Below are 21268 nucleotides of genomic sequence, written 5' to 3' on the forward strand. Positions count from 1 at the left end.
CCCTCCTTTCTCTCTGTAGCTAGTGGGATTGTCCCTCCTTTCTCTCTGTAGCTAGTGGGATTGTCCCTCCTGGCTCTCTGTAGCTAGTGGGATTGTCCCTCCTTTCTCTCCGTCGCTAGTGGGATTGTCCCTCCTTTCTCTCCGTCGCTAGTGGGATTGTCCCTCCCCGCTCTCCATAGCTACTTACCAGGAAGGCACAGAGCATGTAGAAGCTGACGAAGTAGAAGATAGCGAAGTGACTCCCACACTGGTCCTCGCTGGCTGGCCCCACCTCTGACCCCTTCTCACAGGGTCGCATGGGGGCGCATGCCAGCATGATCTCCTGCCACGCCTCGCCTGTGGCACACCTGGGCACAGGTAAACAAGCAGCTGTCACACACAGAAGGGTCTACTGTACAGGAAGAATGGGTTCCATGAAGGGTCCAGGTGGGGGTGAAATGCTGCATGGTCGTCCTACCTTCAAAGGTAGAGTTTTCAAACAAAAAGTGGGAAAGGACATCACGGCTTGCAGAAGAGACGGAAAGGAAGCGTAGGGGTTTGATAAAACACCATGACTCTGAGTTGGCAGTGCTTTCATGATCTCCAGATCTGTCGGGGGGCTTTTAAATCATGAATTTGTGCCGGTGGTTTTACAGTCTGGACAGAGAGGAGCAGAACAGACGAGTGGCTCACCTGAAGAGCAGCAGTGTAGCCTGGGGGAAGGTCTGGAAGTTGTTGTTCCTGTTGATCTGACTGTTGTCTCTCAGGGCTATTTTACCAAACATCTGCAGGGGGCAAGGTGGTTAGGAGACACAGGGCACGCCAGGTCAACATGGTGCAAGACAGCCACGCCACAGAGGACAGACGACATCGTCAGGTCAGTGCCACAGAGGACAGGTGACATCGTCAGGTCAGTGCCACAGAGGACAGGTGACATCGTCAGGTCAGTGCCACAGAGGACAGGTGACATCGTCAGGTCAGTGCCACAGAGGACAGGGGGCCGAGGAGACAGGACAATAACCACAAGGCTTCTCAACATGTATAGAAGGTAACAACATCTAGTGCTGGTTGCCCAGACATGGATTCAGCCTAGTCTTGGTATTAAAATCACTTTCAATGCATGCTTTTAATTCCTGGAATAGGCTTAAAGTGTGCCTGGGAAAGCAGCCCCTAGAGATACAACGTAGAGAGATGAAAGGTTATTATAGTGTGGAGGAGAAAACAGGACAGAACATACAGAACCTGGGGTTAAAGGTTAGAACAGCCAGCGACACAGACAGGACAGGACTGGCTAGAGGAGAGAAACAGACAGGACAGGACTGGCTAGAGGAGAGAAACAGACAGGACAGGACTGGCTAGAGGAGAGAAACAGACAGGACAGGACTGGCTAGAGGAGAGAAACAGACAGGACAGGACTGGCTAGAGGAGAGAAACAGAGGAGAGAAACAGAGGAGAGAAACAGAGGGAGGGAGAGAAACAGAGGGAGGGGAGAGAAACAGAGGAGAGAAACAGAGGGAGGGGAGAGAAACAAAGGGAGGGGAGAGAAACAAAGGGAGGGGAGAGAAACAGAGGAGAGAAACAGAGGAGAGAAACAGAGGGAGGGGAGAGAAACAGAGGGAGGGGAGAGAAACAGAGGGAGGGGAGAGAAACAGAGGAGAGAAACAGAGGGAGGGGAGAGAAACAGAGGGAGGGGAGAGAAACAGAGGGAGGGGAGAGAAACAGAGGAGAGAAACAGAGGGAGGGGAGAGAAACAGAGGAGAGAAACAGAGGAGAGAAACAGAGGAGAGAAACAGAGGGAGGGGAGAGAAACAGAGGAGAGAAACAGAGGGAGGGGAGAGAAACAGAGGAGAGAAACAGAGGGAGGGGAGAGAAACAGAGGAGAGAAAAAGGCGGGACCAATCCCAGATGCTCGGGGGCTGACCAACAGTTCTTACCTGCATTCCAATGACGGCGTAGATGAAAAAGAGCATCACTATGAGCAGTGCTACATAGGGGAGGGCCTAGGGGGGGGGGGGACAGAGAGAGATCAGTGACACGTCAACAACACTGTCTAGCACCACAGCACCAAAAACACAAGCTACGGTAACACACTGCTGCAAAAATAGTCACCGTCCTTTTCCCCACTGTCCATATCAGAACCCCTTTATCAAACGTTTTGGGTTTTATTTGGGGAAGTGCTCCTATAAAACCACCTACATTTAAAACGTTCAGAAACTCTTACTTAAAGAGACTGGGGTTAAAGTTCATACATTTTCATCCTGGTCCCCTCGTCGGAATTGAACCCACGCCCCTGGCGTTGAAAGCGCCATGCTCTACCAACTGAGCCACACGGGACCTACGAAGGATAGCTTATCTTCACCCTAGAAATACCATCTCAACGTGTAAGCCGTATCATTAACCTGTAGCATGGTGAGTAGGCTGTGACAGCATGCATATGAAGGGTATCAGGGTTTTGAGAGTTAGATGCTGACTGGTTAGCTGGACACATCATTCCTCCCGTCTACATTCCTCCCTCAAGCAGGGTCAGGGGTCAAGCTGAATTTAAGACACTCAATTCAGGAAGTGATTTGAAATGAAAATTCTAATATGGAAAAACTTAAATAAATAAATAGGCTATCTAAATAAAATATTGGTTTATTGATAATTCATTTAAAATATATATTGAAAAAAAAATTATTGGCCAGGTACAGACCAGAACTAAAAGACGTTGAGGTGTGGTCTTTCCTCCCAAACCTCAGTTATATCTAACTCAGATTTATAGAATTTCCTTTCCAGTATACTTCCCTCCTGAATTGACTGACTTCAATTCAAATTGACCCCCGTGACCCTCTTGCATCTCAATTGTCAATGGTCTTGACTTGAGTCTGAGTCTCCCCTCACTTGAAAGGACTTGATGAAGGTCCACAGCAGGGTCCGTATCCCTTCTCCCCGAGACAGCAGTTTGACCAGCCTCATCACTCTGAAGAGCCGGAAGAAGGTGATGGAGATCCTGGCGTTATCTTCAGAGTTTTGTAGTCCCTTTTGTTAGGCACCGGACGTCAACACACACACACACACACACACACACACACACACACACACACACACACACACACACACACACACACACACACACACACACACACACACACACACACACACACACACACACACACACACACACACACACACACACACGGACAGACGAGGATTCAGACATTCACACACACATGCGAGCACACACAAGAGCCGACACACACACACAGACATGAACAGACACACACAGACATGAATAGACACACACACACACACACACACACACACACACACACACACACACACACACACACACACACACACACACACACACACACACACACACACACACACACGAACAGACACACAGACACGAACAGACACACACACAGACACAAACAGACACACACATAGAAATGAATAGAAACACACACACACACACACACACACACACACACACACACACACACACACACACACACACACACACACACACACACACACACACACACACACACACACACGATCATCCGTATGCAAGTGCACACCCACACGTAGTTGCAGATACAAACACAGACACAGACACAGACACACAAAGTTAATAAGTCAGTCATTGTCGAGTCCTTCAAATCATCCCATCAAAAACAACCTACAAAAGAGTTTAGGAGAGAATCACCTGGTGGCTTTATGAGAAACGGGAATACAACTAACAGATACAATGCACTACACTTCCTGTTCTCCAGCAGGGAATACAACTAACAGATACAATGCATTACACTTCCTGTTCTCCAGCAGAGAATACAACTAACAGATACAATGCATTACACTTCCTGTTCTCCAGCAGGGAATACAACTAACAGATACATAGCATTACACTTCCTGTTTTCCAGCAGAGAATACAACTAACAGATACAATGCATTACACTTCCTGTTCTCCAGCAGAGAATACAACTAACAGATACATAGCATTACACTTCCTGTTCTCCAGCAGAGAATACAACTAACAGATACTATGCATTACACTTCCTGTTCTCCAGCAGAGAATACAACTAACAGATACTATGCATTACACTTCCTGTTCTCCAGCAGGGAATACAACTAACAGATACAATGCATTACACTTCCTGTTCTCCAGCAGAGGAAAACGAGCAGAGCTTTTCATGGTCGTATTAATATTTCAAAAGCCTCCAAACAAAAACTAGGCTATGAAATATTTACACAATCCTCCATAGGCAAAATGTTCCTTTCAATTTAAGTTCGGACAACATTTGATTAACTAGAGTACCTTGGGAGGCCCTTAAGAATTCATAAAGCCACAACTTGACAAAACAACCCAACTGACCTTAAACTACACCAGACACACTGACACATCACAGCAGGTAATATCTTCCACCAAACAGAGACAACAAACTACAAAACACAACAACACAACTTTTACACAGTAGAAACTAGTTCCACAACCATCACCAGACTGAACAACAACACAACTTTTACACAGTAGAAACTAGTTCTACCACCTTCACCAGACTGAACAACAACACAACTTTTACACAGTAGAAACTAGTTCTACCACCTTCACCAGACTGAACAACAACACAACTTTTACACAGTAGAAACTAGTTCTACCACCTTCACCAGACTGAACAACAACACAACTTTTACACAGTAGAAACTAGTTCTACCACCTTCACCAGACTGAACAACAACACAACTTTTACACAGTAGAAACTAGTTCCACAACCATCACCAGACTGAACAACAACAACACAACTTTTACACAGTAGAAACTAGTTCTACAACCATCACCAGACTGAACAACAACACAACTTTTACACAGTAGAAACTAGTTCTACAACCATCACCAGACTGAACAACAACAAACGACTTTAACAACAACAACAACAACAAGGCAATGCATTGAACCATTGGTTATTAGGTATTATTCCTCATAGAGCCACCAGCTCTGTGTTTAAGTCAAGGAGGTAAAACCACAGGAGGACAGTAGGGGGAGCAACTGTGCCACACAGAGAGAGAGAGAGAGAGAGAGAGAGAGAGAAAGAACGACTGATAGAGATAAAGAGAGAAAGAAAGGTAGATGACCGCGTGACCATGGCTTGCACCAATGACAGAGCACCATTAATAGAGGAGACGGAGGAGGAGGAGGAAGAGGAGCGAGCCAAGTTTTTTTTTTTTTTTTGCCTGAGAGCGATGACAACACGACAGCGACTACAGAATACTTAGCCACAGTCTAAAACCCCAGTACGGGCATGGGCATCCCCTTTGTTTACACACACACACACACACACACACACACACACACACACACACACACACACACACACACACACACACACACACACACACACACACACACACACACACACACACACACACACACACACACACACACACACACACACACACACACACACACACACACACACACACACACACACACACACATTTTGTGACGCTGGCACAGCTGGCATGCTGCTGGTGATGGGGGTGGAGGGATGAAGGGCTGGTGGAGACGGAGGTTACCGTGGGTACCATTGTTCTTACCGCGGGGGGTTGGGAGGAGGAGGAGGAGGAGGAGGAGGAGGTGGTGGTAGAAGAGTCAGCTGGCTTTAAAGAAAGACAGACAGATGAAAGCTATAGTAGCCCAGACCCTGCTGCTGCTGGGACCGGTGGGGGTGTACAGTAAGATTGTGCACCAAGCATTGTGTGTGTGTGTGTGTGTGTGTGTGTCTATATCTGTGTATCTGTGTATCTGTGTGTGTGTGTGTGTGTGTGTGTGTGTGTGTGTGTGTGTGTCTCTATGTGTGTGTGTGTGTGTGTGTGTGTGTGTGTGTGTGTGTGTGTGTGTGTGTGTGTGTGTGTGTGTGTGTGTGTGTGTGTGTGTGTGTGTGAGGGGGCCGAGGGTAGAGGGGCTCTATCTCTATAGCTGTCTCTGTCTTTCTACCAGGTCTAGCTACATACAGTACAGAACCTTATGGGGACAGCAACACGAGGGGAGGTCTGTTACATGGTCCCTGGGTAGGGAGCCATCAACTGGCCGTCTCCAGTACTGCAGCCACGAGACAGGGACTGCTTTTCACTCCCGTCTCCCATTGACATCAATGTATGACTGAGTGAAAACTGGGAGGTAACAGTAAGGATCTGTGATCTAGGTTTGTCAGTGTGACTGTAACTCAGCAGCCAGATGTATACAGTTAGTCAGATGGACACGTACAGTTAGTAGTTTGAACAACAGGGGGCACTGTTTTACCAGCGGTTTTTACACGGGAGAGACTCCATCTTTTTCTACTGGCATGACCCACACAGTAGACATGACAGAAGGCTGAATCTCTGTAGTAGAGACAGGGGGTAATGTAAAGGGAAGTGGTGGATTTCAGAGAGAGTGTGAGGTTAAGGGTGTGTGTGAGTGTGTGTGTGTGTGTGTGTGTGTGTGTGTGTGTGTGTGTGTGTGTGTGTGTGTGTGTGTGTGTGTGTGTGTGTGTGTGTGTGTGTGTGTGTGTGTGTGTGTGTGTGTGTGTGTGTGTGTGTGTGTGTGTGTGTGTGTGTGTGTGTGTGTGTGTGTGTGTGTTGGTGTGTCTGTGTTTGTCAAGTAGGCACAAATATGTTGACAATGTCAGTCACTGACAGGCAGTGAGCAGTGCCACATTATGGCAGACTATGTATAGTCTTTCAGATATTAAGTGACTGAGCAAAGGTGTGTCTAATACAGAGAGTGTGTGTGTATGTGTGTGTTTTGAGGACCACGTAGAGGCCCTGGGTTGGCGTGGATCGGGGATTTGGGGGGGGGGTTGTGTATCTGGGGAGTAGGAGGTGTTAATACAGGGTAATAGTGAAGGGTAAAACACTAGAATTATGTTGGACTGTAAATCCACTGCAGAACTACCATCAAACATTTCAACCAGTGAAACTACACTGAATCATTGTCAAAATGTTCATCAACTGTTTTCAAGTTGAAAATGCGATGGTTCTGGGTTGTCTAGTCCTGCAGTGTTATCCTGCATGTTGTATTGTGAGGGGGGGGGGGTCTGAGTAACACACAACACAATCGCTTCACTAAAACTTCCAGTCCAACTGTGAAGATGTGAGTTGTGATTATTATACAGTCAAACAATCACTCCTCAAAGCAACTGACATTTTAAATCACTTTTTAAAAATACTGTTTTTTTCTCTCTGTTTTTTTCTCTTTTCTCTTTTTCTCTTTTTTCTCTTCACATTGCACATAATCATTACAGTTGAGGTGAACTGTATAGGTAACCCAGGTCTCTGTATAAGACTGTTATTTCATATCTGTGATAGCAGGGCTGGTTAGAATGGTTCCACATTGTAGAAGCTTCTCATGTCCTCTATTTATTTGATTAAATTAGTTGAACTGACCTTTGTATATTTAAACTAAATTGAATTCCTCCCTCGTATTGTTATAATGCTTGGCCCCGTTGGCAGATCGTTTCTGAAGACAACTCCAATCATTCTTAGAGGCCTAGATGATCTACACTCTTAGAATAAAGGGTTCCAAATGGGTTCTTCTGCTGTCCCCATAGGAGAACTCATTTTGGATCCAGTTAGAACACTTTCTGATTCCAGGTAGAACCCTTTTGGGTTCCATGTAGCACCCTTTCCACAGAGGGTTCTACCTGGAACCAAAAGGGTTCTATCTGGAACCAAAAATAGTTCTTCAAAGGGTTCTCCCATGGGGACAGTTGAATAAGCCTTTTAGGTTGTAGACAGCACCTTTGTTTCTAAGAGTCTAGGTTCACCTCGGTTAGTTAACGTTAGTTCGTTAAAGTCCTCTAACGTTAGCGAAGAGACCCAGGTTACCCAGCGTGCATTTCAGGGTGAGCAAGAGCACCACAAATCAACCAATGAGAGGAAAGATAGAAGTAAACATCCATAAGAAGATGAAGAGTGAGAGATCAGTTCAGACAGACATGATGGAGGAGGGAGAGGCATTCCGAGGGGGAGGAGAAATGCAGCTGTGGCGTCATCGCCTGCAAGACACCATCACCATGGCAACAAAACGCAACTTCTTTTCATAACTCTTCTAAACACATATCAAACGAACAGAAAAATAATTCAAACCACTCAAATTAAATCAACTGTCAAATAAAAAACTAAACTGAAAATTGTTTTAAGAAGCACCTTCTGGTCAGAATAACTGGAGGGGGGTAGCTATGTAGAGTAGAGTTGGGGAAATAGGATGGGAGGGGGAGGAAGGGTGGGCGGGGGGGGGGGGGGGGCGTCTAATCCGCTATCCTAATAACACCACTTTATCAAGGCCAATACACTCTCACTTAAACAACACAAAGAGTGTCTTTCTGATATTTTGGTGGCTATTAGGTTACCATTACCAGGAGGTACAAGTGCAGAGGGTTTCTAAAAAAAATCAAAATACGATGCAAGAACAGTGAGGCTCGTCAATCAATCAGACCACCAGAGAAGAAGAAGAAGACTAGGGTCATGCCTAGGTTAAAGATTAATCAAATCAAAATAAATGTCAAACGGCAAAACCAAAGGCAAAACCAAACTGAGTGCAGGGTAAAGGGTGAGTGACTGGTATAGCAGAGGAGGGTATATATATCTGGCCCGACAGATACTGGTAAAGTACTGGTCATTCTGGTCATTCATAAAGACCTTGGTCAAACCTCTCGTGGTCAGATAGCTTCACTTTCAAAGAGAAGAAAACCACACTTGTCATCCACAGGGCAGCCTGACACTATCGCTGCTTCTCAAAGGGTTAACTATTCAACTCAACTGTAGGACACTAGCAGAACTAATAGTTACAAGTTGCTACTATAAGGAAATAGTTGAATTTAGTCTCAAAGAAATTCTAGAAGGACTTGTGTATAGACATATACAAGCACAGGTACTACACAATTACAACGCATATACACATATACAACATATAACTAATATAATCAGCACACTCAAAGTAGCATGTTGAGTCACTTTCTGTTGTCAGAAACGTGACTTTGTTAGTGATCTAAAACCGTGGATTGTTGTCGTCTAGAGGAGTGGGTGAAGTGTCTTTCATGACTTGTGAAAGGAAAGCTGCCTATTCCGCTATGCTGTCCCAGAGAGATGAAAGGTTTATGAACTGACCGTCAGATACAATAGACAGATAAGCCCAGATCAACTATGGATCTATCAAATTGTAAATTTGACACAGTTACAGACAGTATTGAGCTGCTATATGATTGAGCTATTGACCAAATAAGCTACTAGGTCCATTTAATGCAATAGACTCAGGTATGAAAGGTATTGAGCTACTGCAGGACTCACCTGTAGGCTTGGTTTTAAAGGAAATGTTTAACATTTTTCAACATTTTTCAACTTCCTCTCCAGCACCACCACAACATCAACGTTGGTGAAAATGGTGTGTTTCTGTTTTATAATAAAAAAAATATAGAGGAAGATAAATGTTTCCGATGACATCATCGGTGTGCATCATGTGATTTTAACCAATTATGAGTAGGCATTACTAATTGGTTGATGAGGTCATTGGAAACACCTGTCTTCCTCTATGGTTTTTACTCCTATCATAGAAACGCACCATTTGATGTTGGGGTGGTGCTGGAGATGATGAATATGAAGAAGCAACATTTTCACATTTGCCTTTAAGAGTGTAAATACTCAGTTAATAGTTCTCATGTCTCATCATGGGATGTCTCAAAATACAGATCTAGATTCACTAGGGACAAAATGCAATTTTTTAATTTAACTAGGCAAGTCAGTTAAGAACAAATTCTTATTTACAATGACGGCCTACCCCCTGTCCAAACTCGGACGACGCTGGGCCAATTGTGCGCCTCCCAATGGGACTCCCAATCACAGCCAGATGTGATTCAGCCTGGATACAAACCAGGGACTGTAGTGACACCTCTTGCACTGAGATGCAGTGCCTTAGACCGCTGCGCCACTCGGGAGCCACTCAATAGAGACTAAATGTCTTTTATATAGGAGATACATTTCTGTTTATTTTCTGGTCACCTTTTGTTTACATTATGAACAAGGCCAGGAATTTCTCATGAAAGGTGACATCACTCACCAGTAAATATTCATGAATAAATGTACGTCTACATACATCGTTTTTCATATAAGCTAAAGGCTTGTTGTAAACAAATAGTTTACAATTACTTTTTCTTCAGGCCTGAATATATCACCCATTTTCCCCCCAATCATGCTATACAGTGTCGGTCATGCCTTGGGGATTTCACATGTCCCCAATTGTGATGATAATATACATTGAAAGAAATGTACAAAAACAAACCCAAAAACAGGTGCTGAGAGAATGCAATAGTCTACATTCTATTGATGCTCAGAGGTGAGAGTGAGAGGTAGGCAGGCAGACTGAAAGGTGGGCTACTTACGTTAACCTCAGTGATCGCTATGTCAACAACGCTACCCACAACTATTAAGGCATCAAATGTGTTCCATGCATCAACAAAATAATGCTGCGTTGGGCGGAAGAAACAAACAAACAAACAAACAAACAAACAAACAAAGAAAGAAAAGAAAATGGAAAGAAAAGAAGCAACAAAAGGAGAGAGGGAGGAGAAAGATAAGAAAGAAAACAGTTATATATGAACCTCTGTGATTAGCGGAAGGTAGAGAGGGAGGAAGGACATTGGTTGAAAATTAAATGACAGTTTGAAAACGGGAGGAAAGAAAAGGAGCGAAATCCAAGATGATGGAGAGGAGAAGCGGCGACCAGTCATGCTTGTCCATGTGGGAAAACAACATCAATAAACAACAACAATAACAAAATCACAACCAAAACAATCCGTTTAAAAAAAGAATAGTTTAGTTTCTTTGGTTAGTTAGTTGTTAGTCAAAGTGAAAACCTTAGGACATGTCATAGTCTTGCTTTAGAGCCAGGTCTCTCTTCTGAGGCCTAACGAATAGAACCCTTTCAGTACTCTAGAACCATTTCAGTACTCTAGAACTCTTTCAGTACTCTAGAACTCTGTCAGTACTCTAGAACTCTTTCAGTACTCTAGGACTCTTTCGGTACTCTAGAACGCTCAACTGTTGTTCTGTGTACTGTGAAGAACGAGGAAGCACCTTTTTTTTCACCACGTGATGCCTTGGAAACCCCGAATGAGAGCGGCCATCTTGAAATGAATGATGGAGGAAGGAAGAGGGGAGAGGAAGGGAGGAGGGTGGACTTTTGGGAAAGAAACCACACCAGAGAATGGTGCAATAGAAGACAAGATTGTCACAAAGAAAGAGAAGGAAAGAGAAAAGAGAAGAGAGAGAGAGAGGGACAGAGCGAGTGGAGAGAGAGGGGTGGCGATGTACTTACGTTGATCTCACTCAGAATGACGTCTATTATGCTGCCAATTACGATGAGGAAGTCAAAAACATTCCAAGGATCACTAAAGTAACCCTACACAGGATGGGCGGAGGTGCAGGAGGAGGAGGGGGGGTAAGAGAGGCAAGTTAGACAGGCATTATTATAGGGGAAAAGCCTTCTTTTTCAGCCCTTAAACTCTTCCAACAATGTGTTTGGGGGGTGGCTCATCTCTTCTGAAACTATCTTCTTAGATCTTAAAAGCCAATAGAGCAACAAAATGCATCATTGGTATTAAATGATGAAATATTATTGTGAATGTATTATTGTGAATAAGTGAATGTTCATGTGACGTTCCGCTGCTTGCTTGCTGTAGCCTACAGTACAGTTCAGTCAACGCCACAACTTGTGAGCATGTGACCTATTACTACTGAAGCTCGTCTTTCTGTAAACAGTGCGCAGAATAAAAGCTTACAGGGGTTGATAACATGGAATGTTAAAGTTAAGCACTATTCAGTAAAATATATTTGTGTGATTCTATATCAAGCCAGAAGATTATTGCTGAAACAAGATATTATTGCATTTTTTTCTGGCTCTTTTACTTCCTGCCGGGAACTCTACTTCCTGTGTGAAAAGGAAATGAGGTCATAATGAAGGGTGTTCTATGTACAGTAGCGTAGCAGAGCGATAGAGCAAGATTGATTTATCCAATATATTATTATTACATTATTATTAACAGTAGGGATTTTATTATTATTATTATTATTATTATTATTATTAACACTAGGGATTATATATTATTATTAACACTAGGGATTATATATTATTATTAACACTAGGGATTATATTTGATATTATTATCAACACTAGGGATTATATATTACTATATTATATTATTATTAACACTAATGATTATATATTATTATTAACACTAAGAATGATATATTATTATAATATATTATTATTAACACTAGGGATTATATATTATTATTATCACTAGGGATTATATATTATTATCACTAGGGATTATATATTATTATTAACACTAATGATTATATATTATTATTTTTATTAAAATGAGGGATTATATTTTATTATAATATTGTTATTAACACTAGGGATTAAATATTATTATTATCACTAGGGATTATATATTATTATTAACACTAGGGATTAAATATTATTATTATCACTATGGATTAAATATTATTATTATCACTAGGGATTATATATTATTATTAACACTAGGGATTATATATTATTCTTAACACTAGGGATTATATATTATTATTTTTATTAAAATGAGGGATTATATTTTATTATAATATTGTTATTAACACTAGGGATTAAATATTATTATTATCACTAGGGATTATATATTATTATTAACACTAGGCATTATATTTTATTAATATATTATTATTATCACAAGGCATTATATATTATTATTAACACTAGGGATGAAACATTATTATTATCACTAGGGATTATATATTATTATTAACACTAGGGATGAAACATTATTATTATCACTAGGGATTATATATTATTATTAACACTAGGGATTATATATTATTATTAACACTAGGGATTATATATTATTATTAACACTAGGGATTATATATTATTATAATATATTATTATTATCACTAGGGATTATATATTATTATTAACACTAATGATTATATATTATTATTAACACTAGGGACTTTATATTAATATATCACACGAGGGATTATATTTTAATATTATATTATTATTATCACTAGGCATTATATATTATTATTATTGTTATTATCTTATTATCACTAGGGATTATTATATTCTAACACAGTATGATGTTTTAACCAGTGAGCCCGTCCCCACTGAAGCAGTCAGTGGGTCAGTGGCAGAGGAATAGGTAACCTCATTTAACTGTGGTTTAACGAGGGTTAATGCAGTTGCCTTAGTGGGATGAATGGGGAGGGACTGAACACACTGAGGGAAGAGATGCATGTTGCTAGATGTGACCTGGGAGAGTTGGAGGGTCTAGTATGGTGAGAGATGAATCCAGATGACAGAACTCTTAAAAATACCAGCAATACTACCAATAATCTAACACTTTCCTCCAAAAAGTAGTTTACAATCGTACAATATACAGAAATGAGAAAGACACAGTGGTAAAAATCCCTCAGTATGTTTCCCTTCGACCCGACTGCAATGAACTGCTGTCTGTTATAACGTGTCATTCACTTGAAAGCCCGTGTCGGGGTTGAACACAGCAGCTGATGAGAGAGCTGGTTAGGACAGGATGAGGCTAAACGGGTCCTCTGCACCTATAGAAAAAGGTACTGATTAATATCATGACGGTCCTGGCTGTTGAAAGAGAAGGTCAGTAACACGAGTTAGAAAGTGACACAACCACACGATGCAACGTTCTCTGGGTGTCTTTCAGAGAGGTGGGACTCCAGGGCTTTCAGACCAAGGCTAACCAATCAGGGATATTATTATATATATAATTTTTTTATTTAAACTTTATTTTACTAGCAAGTCAGTTAAGAACAAATTATTATTTACAATGACGGCCTAAACCGGTCAAATCCGGACGACGCTGGGCCAATTGTGCGCCAAATGTGATACAGCCTGGATTTGAACCAGGGACTGTAGTGATGCCTCTTGCACTAAGATGCAGTGCCTTAGACCGCTGCGCCACTTAAACAACCTATTTTGATGTACTTCTACCCTGCCAAGATAAGAACACAAAACCTTCACAATGTGACATTAATCATATGAGACACTAGGTTTGTTGACTGACAATTAAACGATATTTAGTCTCCTTTATGACCAAGAGTGCTTTGCATCAATGGTTTATCCCAGTTTATCATAGAAAGCAGGACTAAAACGATCTCCTCATAGACACACATAGAGATCAGCAGCACAGTAAGCAGCAGCAGAGATATCACCGCAGCGTCACAGCAGCTCGGCATTCTATAATAAACATCAAGGCGTTGCTTAGTAACCTGATGAGAGGGCGGTTTGTTCTCTCCATCCATGTATTTACTCTGTCAGCTTCCCAAATGGCATGCTATCCCCTTTAAAGTGCACTACTTTTCACCAGGGCTCATAGGGCTCTGGTCAAAAGTGGTGAACTATATAGGGAATAGGGCTCTGGTCAACAGTAGTGCACTATATAGGGAATAGGGCTCTGGTCTAAAGTAGTGCACTCTCTAGGGGATAGGATGCTGTTTGGGATGCAGACACTGTATCTGTTCTACAGAAGAACCCATCTGTTGTTGTTTCAACAACGTAAGCGGCCGGCTGACGCAGTAGGTGGCATTTTGATTGGACTAATAAACTCACCAGGTTACCAAGCAACATGTAAAACAAGATATAAAAACCTACACAACAACAGACACTGAACCAAATCATTAATGCATCTTTTCTTTTCTAATCTTTTGGATTCTTTTTAATTAAAGTGGAAATCAGATCATAAAAGGCATAGTTTATAGGCCAACTGATAACATATAATTATGACAGACTTGATTAACTTGATTACATTCATATCCAAATGACAGGTAATAGTGATTTCCACTGATAGGCTAAGACTCATTTGGTAATGATAAGAATCCTCTCTGGAACAGAGAGAAGTGTTCTGGAGCGACAGACTCCTGAGAGGGGAGAGAGAGATGAAGAGAGAGGGGGAGAGAGAGGTGAAGAGAGAGAGGGAGGGAGAGAGGGAGGGAGAGGAGAGAGAGAGGGAGAGAGAGGTGAAGAGAGAGAGGGAGGGAGAGAGGGAGGGAGAGGAGAGAGAGGGGGAGAGAGAGAGGGAGGAAGAGGTGAAAAGAGAGGTGGAGAGAGAGGTGGAGAGAGGTGGATAGAGATGGAGAGAGGTGGAGAGAGGTGAAGAGAGAGATGAAGAGAGAGGTGAAAAGAGGTGAAGAGAGAGGTGAAAAGAGAGGTGGAGAGAGGTGGATAGAGATGGAGAGAGGTGGAGAGAGAGGGGAAGTGAGAGAGGGAGGGAGAGAGGGAGGGAGAGGAGAGAGAGGGGAAGAGAGAGGGGGAGAGAGAGAGGGAGAGAGGGGTGAAAAGAGAGGTGGAGAGAGGTGAAGAGAGATGGAGAGAGGTGGAGAGAGGTTGAGAGAGGTGGAGAGAGGGAGAGAGAGGTGAAAAGAGAGGTGGAGAGAGTTGGAGAGAGGGAGAGAGGTGAAAAGAGGTGGAGAGAGGTGGAGAGAGGGAGAGAGAGATGAAAAGAGAGGTGGAGAGAGGTTGAGAGAGGTGGAGAGAGGGAGAGAGAGGTAGAGAGAGGTGAAAAGAGAGGTGTGGAGAGAGGGAGAGACGTACCCGTGGTTTGAAGGCGATGAGTTTAAGGATCATCTCCACAGTGAAGAGGCCGGTGAACAGCATGTTGAGGATGTTCATAGCATCGTTGAAGGAGTGGGTCTGGCCGTGATGCTGCAACACACAGACACTTAATCCCCCATCTGCATCTCTATGTGATCACGTGGTGAACACACCCACCTCAGGCTACAGTAGAAGCCTTGAACGCAACGAGCAACAACAGAAATACTGACGCTCCAAAATACAGATACAGCCTTTCAAAATCAACAACTCCTTCTAACATCTAGGAACCAATACCTGAGGTACTAGCATGTATTTTAACTGATATAGACTACCCTCCCCATAATGCACCTCTAGTGTCCAGGGCACTGTGTGGTTCACTGTGTTTAGGGTAGGAGATTTACACGATGCAACCGTATTGGGCTGAGGGCATAAAGATGGTATAATTCAACGTTTTCCCTGACCAAGATGGACGATTTAAGTGATGCTCGGATGCCAATGTCTCACGCACACACACACACACACACACACACACACGCTCTCTCTCTCTCTTACCTGCATGGCCAGACAGATGGTGTTCAGCAGGATGAGGGTAAACATCAGGTACTCAAAGTAGGTGGAGTTGACCACGTACCACACCTTGTACTGGTACTGGTTCTTAGGGATGTACCGACGTAGGGGACGGGCCTTTAGGGCATATTCCACACACTGACGCTGTACCCCACACACACACACACACACACACACACACACACACACACACACACACACACACACACACACACACACACCATTTACCATCCAGTTAACCACTGATACAACTTAATGACACTCCTCCTTTCAGTATGGCACCGGCCCCCTCCTAAGTGACCCTATGGTGACCTCGTGTTGACCCCTCTTGACCTCTCTCGCCTGTTTGACCTGTGACCTTGAAGAACCCTAATCTCTCACCAGGTTCTGATGAACCCTAATCTCTCACCTGGGTTCTGATGAACCCTAATCTCTCACCTGGGTTCTGATGACCCCTAACCTCTCACCTGGGTTCTGATGACCCCTAACCTCTCACCTGGGTTCTGATGACCCCTAACCTCTCACCTGGGTTCTGATTACCCCTAACCTCTCACCTGGGTTCTGATGACCCCTAACCTCTCACCTGGGTTCTGATGACCCCTAACCTCTCACCTGGGTTCTGATTACCCCTAACCTCTCACCTGGGTTCTGATGACCCTTAACCTCCCACCAGGGTTCTGATGAACCCTAATATCTCACCTGGGTTCTGATGACCCCTAACCTCTCACCTGGGTTCTGATGACCCCTAACCTCTCACCTGGTTCTGATGACCCCTAACCTCTCACCTGGGTTCTGATGACCCCTAACCTCTCACCTGGGTTCTGATTACCCCTAACCTCTCACCTGGGTTCTGATTACCCCTAACCTCTCACCTGGGTTCTGATGACCCCTAACCTCTCACCTGGGTTCTGATGACCCCTAACCTCTCACCTGGTTCTGATGACCCCTAACCTCTCACCTGGGTTCTGATGACCAATAACCTCTCACCTGGGTTCTGATTACCCCTAACCTCTCACCTGGTTCTGATGACCCCTAACCTCTCACCTGGTTCTGATGACCCCTAACCTCTCACCTGGGTTCTGATGACCACTAACCTCTCACCTGGGTTCTGATTACCCCTAATCTCTCACCAGGTTCTGATGACCCCTAACCTCTCACCTGGTTCTGATGACCCCTAACCTCTCACCTGGGTTATGATGACCCTTAATCTCTCACCTGGGTTCTGATGACCCCTAATCTCTCACCTGGTTCTGATGTCCCCTAACCTCTCACCTGGGTTATGATGACCCTTAATCTCTCACCTGGGTTCTGATGACCCCTAACCTCTCACCTGGGTTATGATGACCCTTAATCTCTCACCTGGGTTCTGATGACCCCTAATCTCTCACCTGGTTCTGATGTCCCCTAACCTCTCACCTGGGTTATGATGACCCTTAATCTCTCACCTGGGTTCTGATGACCCCTAACCTCTCACCTGGGTTATGATGACCCTTAATCTCTCACCTGGGTTCTGATGACCCTTAATCTCTCACCTGGGTTCTGATGACCCCTAATTTCTCACCTGGGTTCTGATGTCCCCTCACCTCTCACCTGGTTCTGATGACCCCTAACCTCTCACCTGGTTCTGATGTCCCCTAACCTCTCACCTGGGTTATGATGACCCTTAATCTCTCACCTGGGTTCTGATGACCCCTAATCTCTCACATGGGTTCTGATGTCCCCTCACCTCTCACCTGGTTCTGATGACCCCTAATCTCTCACCTGGGTTCTGATGTCCCATCACCTCTCACCTGGTTCTGATGACCCCTAATCTCTCACCTGGGTTCTGATGTCCCCTCACCTCTCACCTGGTTCTGATGACCCCTAATCTCTCACCTGGGTTCTGATGACCCCTAATCTCTCACCTGGGTTCTGATGTCCCCTCACCTCTCACCTGGTTATGATGACCCTTAATCTCTCACCTGGTTCTGATGTCCCCTAACCTCTCACATGGGTTATGATGACCCTTAATCTCTCACCTGGGTTCTGATGACCCCTCACCTCTCACCTGGGTTCTGATTACCCCTAATCTCTCACCAGGTTCTGATGACCCCTAACCTCTCACCTGGTTCTGATGACCCCTAACCTCTCACCTGGGTTATGATGACCCTTAATCTCTCACCTGGGTTCTGATGACCCCTAATCTCTCACCTGGTTCTGATGTCCCCTAACCTCTCACCTGGGTTATGATGACCCTTAATCTCTCACCTGGGTTCTGATGACCCCTAACCTCTCACCTGGGTTATGATGACCCTTAATCTCTCACCTGGGTTCTGATGACCCCTAATCTCTCACCTGGTTCTGATGTCCCCTAACCTCTCACCTGGGTTATGATGACCCTTAATCTCTCACATGGGTTCTGATGTCCCCTCACCTCTCACCTGGTTCTGATGACCCCTAATCTCTCACCTGGGTTCTGATGTCCCATCACCTCTCACCTGGTTCTGATGACCCCTAATCTCTCACCTGGGTTCTGATGTCCCCTCACCTCTCACCTGGTTCTGATGACCCCTAATCTCTCACCTGGGTTCTGATGACCCCTAATCTCTCACCTGGGTTCTGATGTCCCCTCACCTCTCACCTGGTTATGATGACCCTTAATCTCTCACCTGGTTCTGATGTCCCCTAACCTCTCACATGGGTTATGATGACCCTTAATCTCTCACCTGGGTTCTGATGACCCCTCACCTCTCACCTGGTTCTGATGACCCCTAACCTCTCACCTGGTTCTGATGTCCCCTAACCTCTCACCTGGGTTATGATGACCCTTAATCTCTCACCTGGTTCTGATGTCCCCTAACCTCTCACCTGGGTTCTGATGACCCTTAATCTCTCACCTGGGTTCTGATGACCCCTAATCTCTCACCTGGGTTCTGATGTCCCCTCACCTCTCACCTGGGTTCTGATGTCCCCTCACCTCTCACCTGGTTCTGATGACCCCTAACCTCTCACCTGGGTTATGATGACCCTTAATCTCTCACCTGGGTTCTGATGTCCCCTAACCTCTCACCTGGGTTCTGATGTCCCCTCACCTCTCACCTGGGTTATGATGACCCCTAACCTCTCACCTGGGTTCTGATGACCCCTAATCTCTCACCTGGGTTCTGATGACCCCTAACCTCTCACCTGGTTCTGATGACCCCTAATCTCTCACCTGGGTTCTGATGTCCCCTCACCTCTCACCTGGTTCTGATGACCCCTAATCTCTCACCTGGGTTCTGATGACCCCTAATCTCTCACCTGGGTTCTGATGTCCCCTCACCTCTCACCTGGTTATGATGACCCTTAATCTCTCACCTGGTTCTGATGTCCCCTAACCTCTCACATGGGTTATGATGACCCTTAATCTCTCACCTGGGTTCTGATGACCCCTCACCTCTCACCTGGTTCTGATGACCCCTAACCTCTCACCTGGTTCTGATGTCCCCTAACCTCTCACCTGGGTTATGATGACCCTTAATCTCTCACCTGGTTCTGATGTCCCCTAACCTCTCACCTGGGTTCTGATGACCCTTAATCTCTCACCTGGGTTCTGATGACCCCTAATCTCTCACCTGGGTTCTGATGTCCCCTCACCTCTCACCTGGGTTCTGATGTCCCCTCACCTCTCACCTGGTTCTGATGACCCCTAACCTCTCACCTGGGTTATGATGACCCTTAATCTCTCACCTGGGTTCTGATGTCCCCTCACCTCTCACCTGGGTTCTGATGTCCCCTCACCTCTCACCTGGGTTATGATGACCCCTAACCTCTCACCTGGGTTCTGATGACCCCTAATCTCTCACCTGGGTTCTGATGACCCCTAACCTCTCACCTGGTTCTGATGTCCCCTAATCTCTCACCTGGGTTCTGATGACCCCTAATCTCTCACCTGGTTCTGATGTCCCCTAACCTCTCACCTGGGTTCTGATGACCCCTAACCTCTCACCTGGGTTCTGAGGACCCCTAACCTCTCACCTGGGTTCTGATGTCCCCTAATCTCTCACCTGGGTTCTGATGACCCCTAACCTCTCACCTGGGTTCTGATGACCCCTAACCTCTCACCTGGGTTCTGATGACCCCTAACCTCTCACCTGGTTCTTGTCCAGCTCACAGTTCTTGTACTCCTGCTCTCCCTGCTCCTGGAAGGTGACAATGACGAAACCGACGAAGATGTTCATCATGAAGAAGGCAATGATGATGATGTAGATGATGAAGAAGATGGACACGACCACTCTGTAGTTGTAGACAGGGCCCAGGTCCTCTGAATGGGAGTCTATGGCCCGGTACAGGAGTCTGGAGAGGATGGAAACATAGTTCAAATCTAGAGACTAAAGCCCCATACTTTAACGTGTGTGTGTGTGTGTGCGTGTGTGTGTGTGTGTGTGCGTGTGTGTGTGTGTGTGTGTGTGTGTGTGTGTGTGTGTGTGTGTGTGTGTGTGTGTGTGTGTGTGTGTGTGTGTGTGTGTGTGTGTGTGTGCGTGCGTGCGTGCGTGTGTGTGTGTGTGGTCACTCTGCTGCTGTGATGCTGGACTCACGCTGGCCATCCTTCAAAGGTGGAGACGGCGAACAGAGCCATCATCCCCTGGAGCACGTCGTCAAAGTTGAAGTCACTGTTCTCCCAGACACGCATGGACCTCTCTGGCTTCCCCACGTCACCGTCCTTATACATGATGTATGAACCCCTGGGAGGGAGAACATAGGTAACACCTAGACACCCACAGCTCACACCTCACCCAGCCAGACAACTTATTACGGCCCAAATAGAGCCCACATCCACCTGAAATGACTGTCCAGATGTGATATGAGCCAGGTCAGACTGAGATGGGAGATGAGGTGATAAACTCACCTGCATTCAGGCTCTGTAGACTTGGAGCTGTCTGAGCAGTAGAAAAACTTCCCCTGAGAAGAGAACAACAGACATGTTCATCTTGGTGAAACATATCCACTATATTCTCATCACCACTACATCAGCTATGTTCAGTTCCCTCTCTTCGCCCTCTTCACTTCGTCCCGTTCTATCTCTCCTCTGTCCCTCTCTTCGCCCTCTTCACTTCGTCCCGC

General features: G+C 44.9%; 1 protein-coding gene and 1 non-coding gene across 12 annotated transcripts in view; both read right to left on the reverse strand.

Moving 5' to 3' along the window:
* Window positions 1–21268, reverse strand: part of cacna1c (calcium channel, voltage-dependent, L type, alpha 1C subunit) — a 556532-nt gene that overhangs the window by 28126 nt on the left and 507138 nt on the right. For 8 of the 11 annotated variants that reach the window (XM_071331812.1, XM_071331816.1, XM_071331807.1 and 5 more), the window contains exons 25-35: window positions 21054–21106; window positions 20743–20889; window positions 20299–20500; window positions 16172–16330; window positions 15620–15730; window positions 10377–10460; window positions 5557–5619; window positions 2860–2997; window positions 1914–1979; window positions 673–764; window positions 188–347 (exon numbers count right to left, since the gene is read on the reverse strand). In XM_071331812.1, coding sequence (XP_071187913.1) covers window positions 188–347; window positions 673–764; window positions 1914–1979; window positions 2860–2997; window positions 5557–5619; window positions 10377–10460; window positions 15620–15730; window positions 16172–16330; window positions 20299–20500; window positions 20743–20889; window positions 21054–21106 — 1275 coding nt within the window. Of the gene's footprint in view, window positions 1–187; window positions 348–672; window positions 765–1913; window positions 1980–2859; window positions 2998–5556; window positions 5620–10376; window positions 10461–11311; window positions 11396–15619; window positions 15731–16171; window positions 16331–20298; window positions 20501–20742; window positions 20890–21053; window positions 21107–21268 lie in introns of all 11 variants that reach the window. The other 3 variants (XM_071331815.1, XM_071331806.1, XM_071331811.1) reach the window with 3 other exon arrangements.
* Window positions 2241–2313, reverse strand: trnae-uuc (transfer RNA glutamic acid (anticodon UUC)). Its single transcript has one exon. It is a non-coding gene; the product is annotated as a tRNA-Glu (tRNA).

The sequence above is a fragment of the Salvelinus alpinus genome, chromosome 11 (genome assembly GCF_045679555.1).
Source record: "Salvelinus alpinus chromosome 11, SLU_Salpinus.1, whole genome shotgun sequence".
NCBI classification, from domain to species: Eukaryota; Metazoa; Chordata; class Actinopteri; order Salmoniformes; family Salmonidae; genus Salvelinus; species Salvelinus alpinus.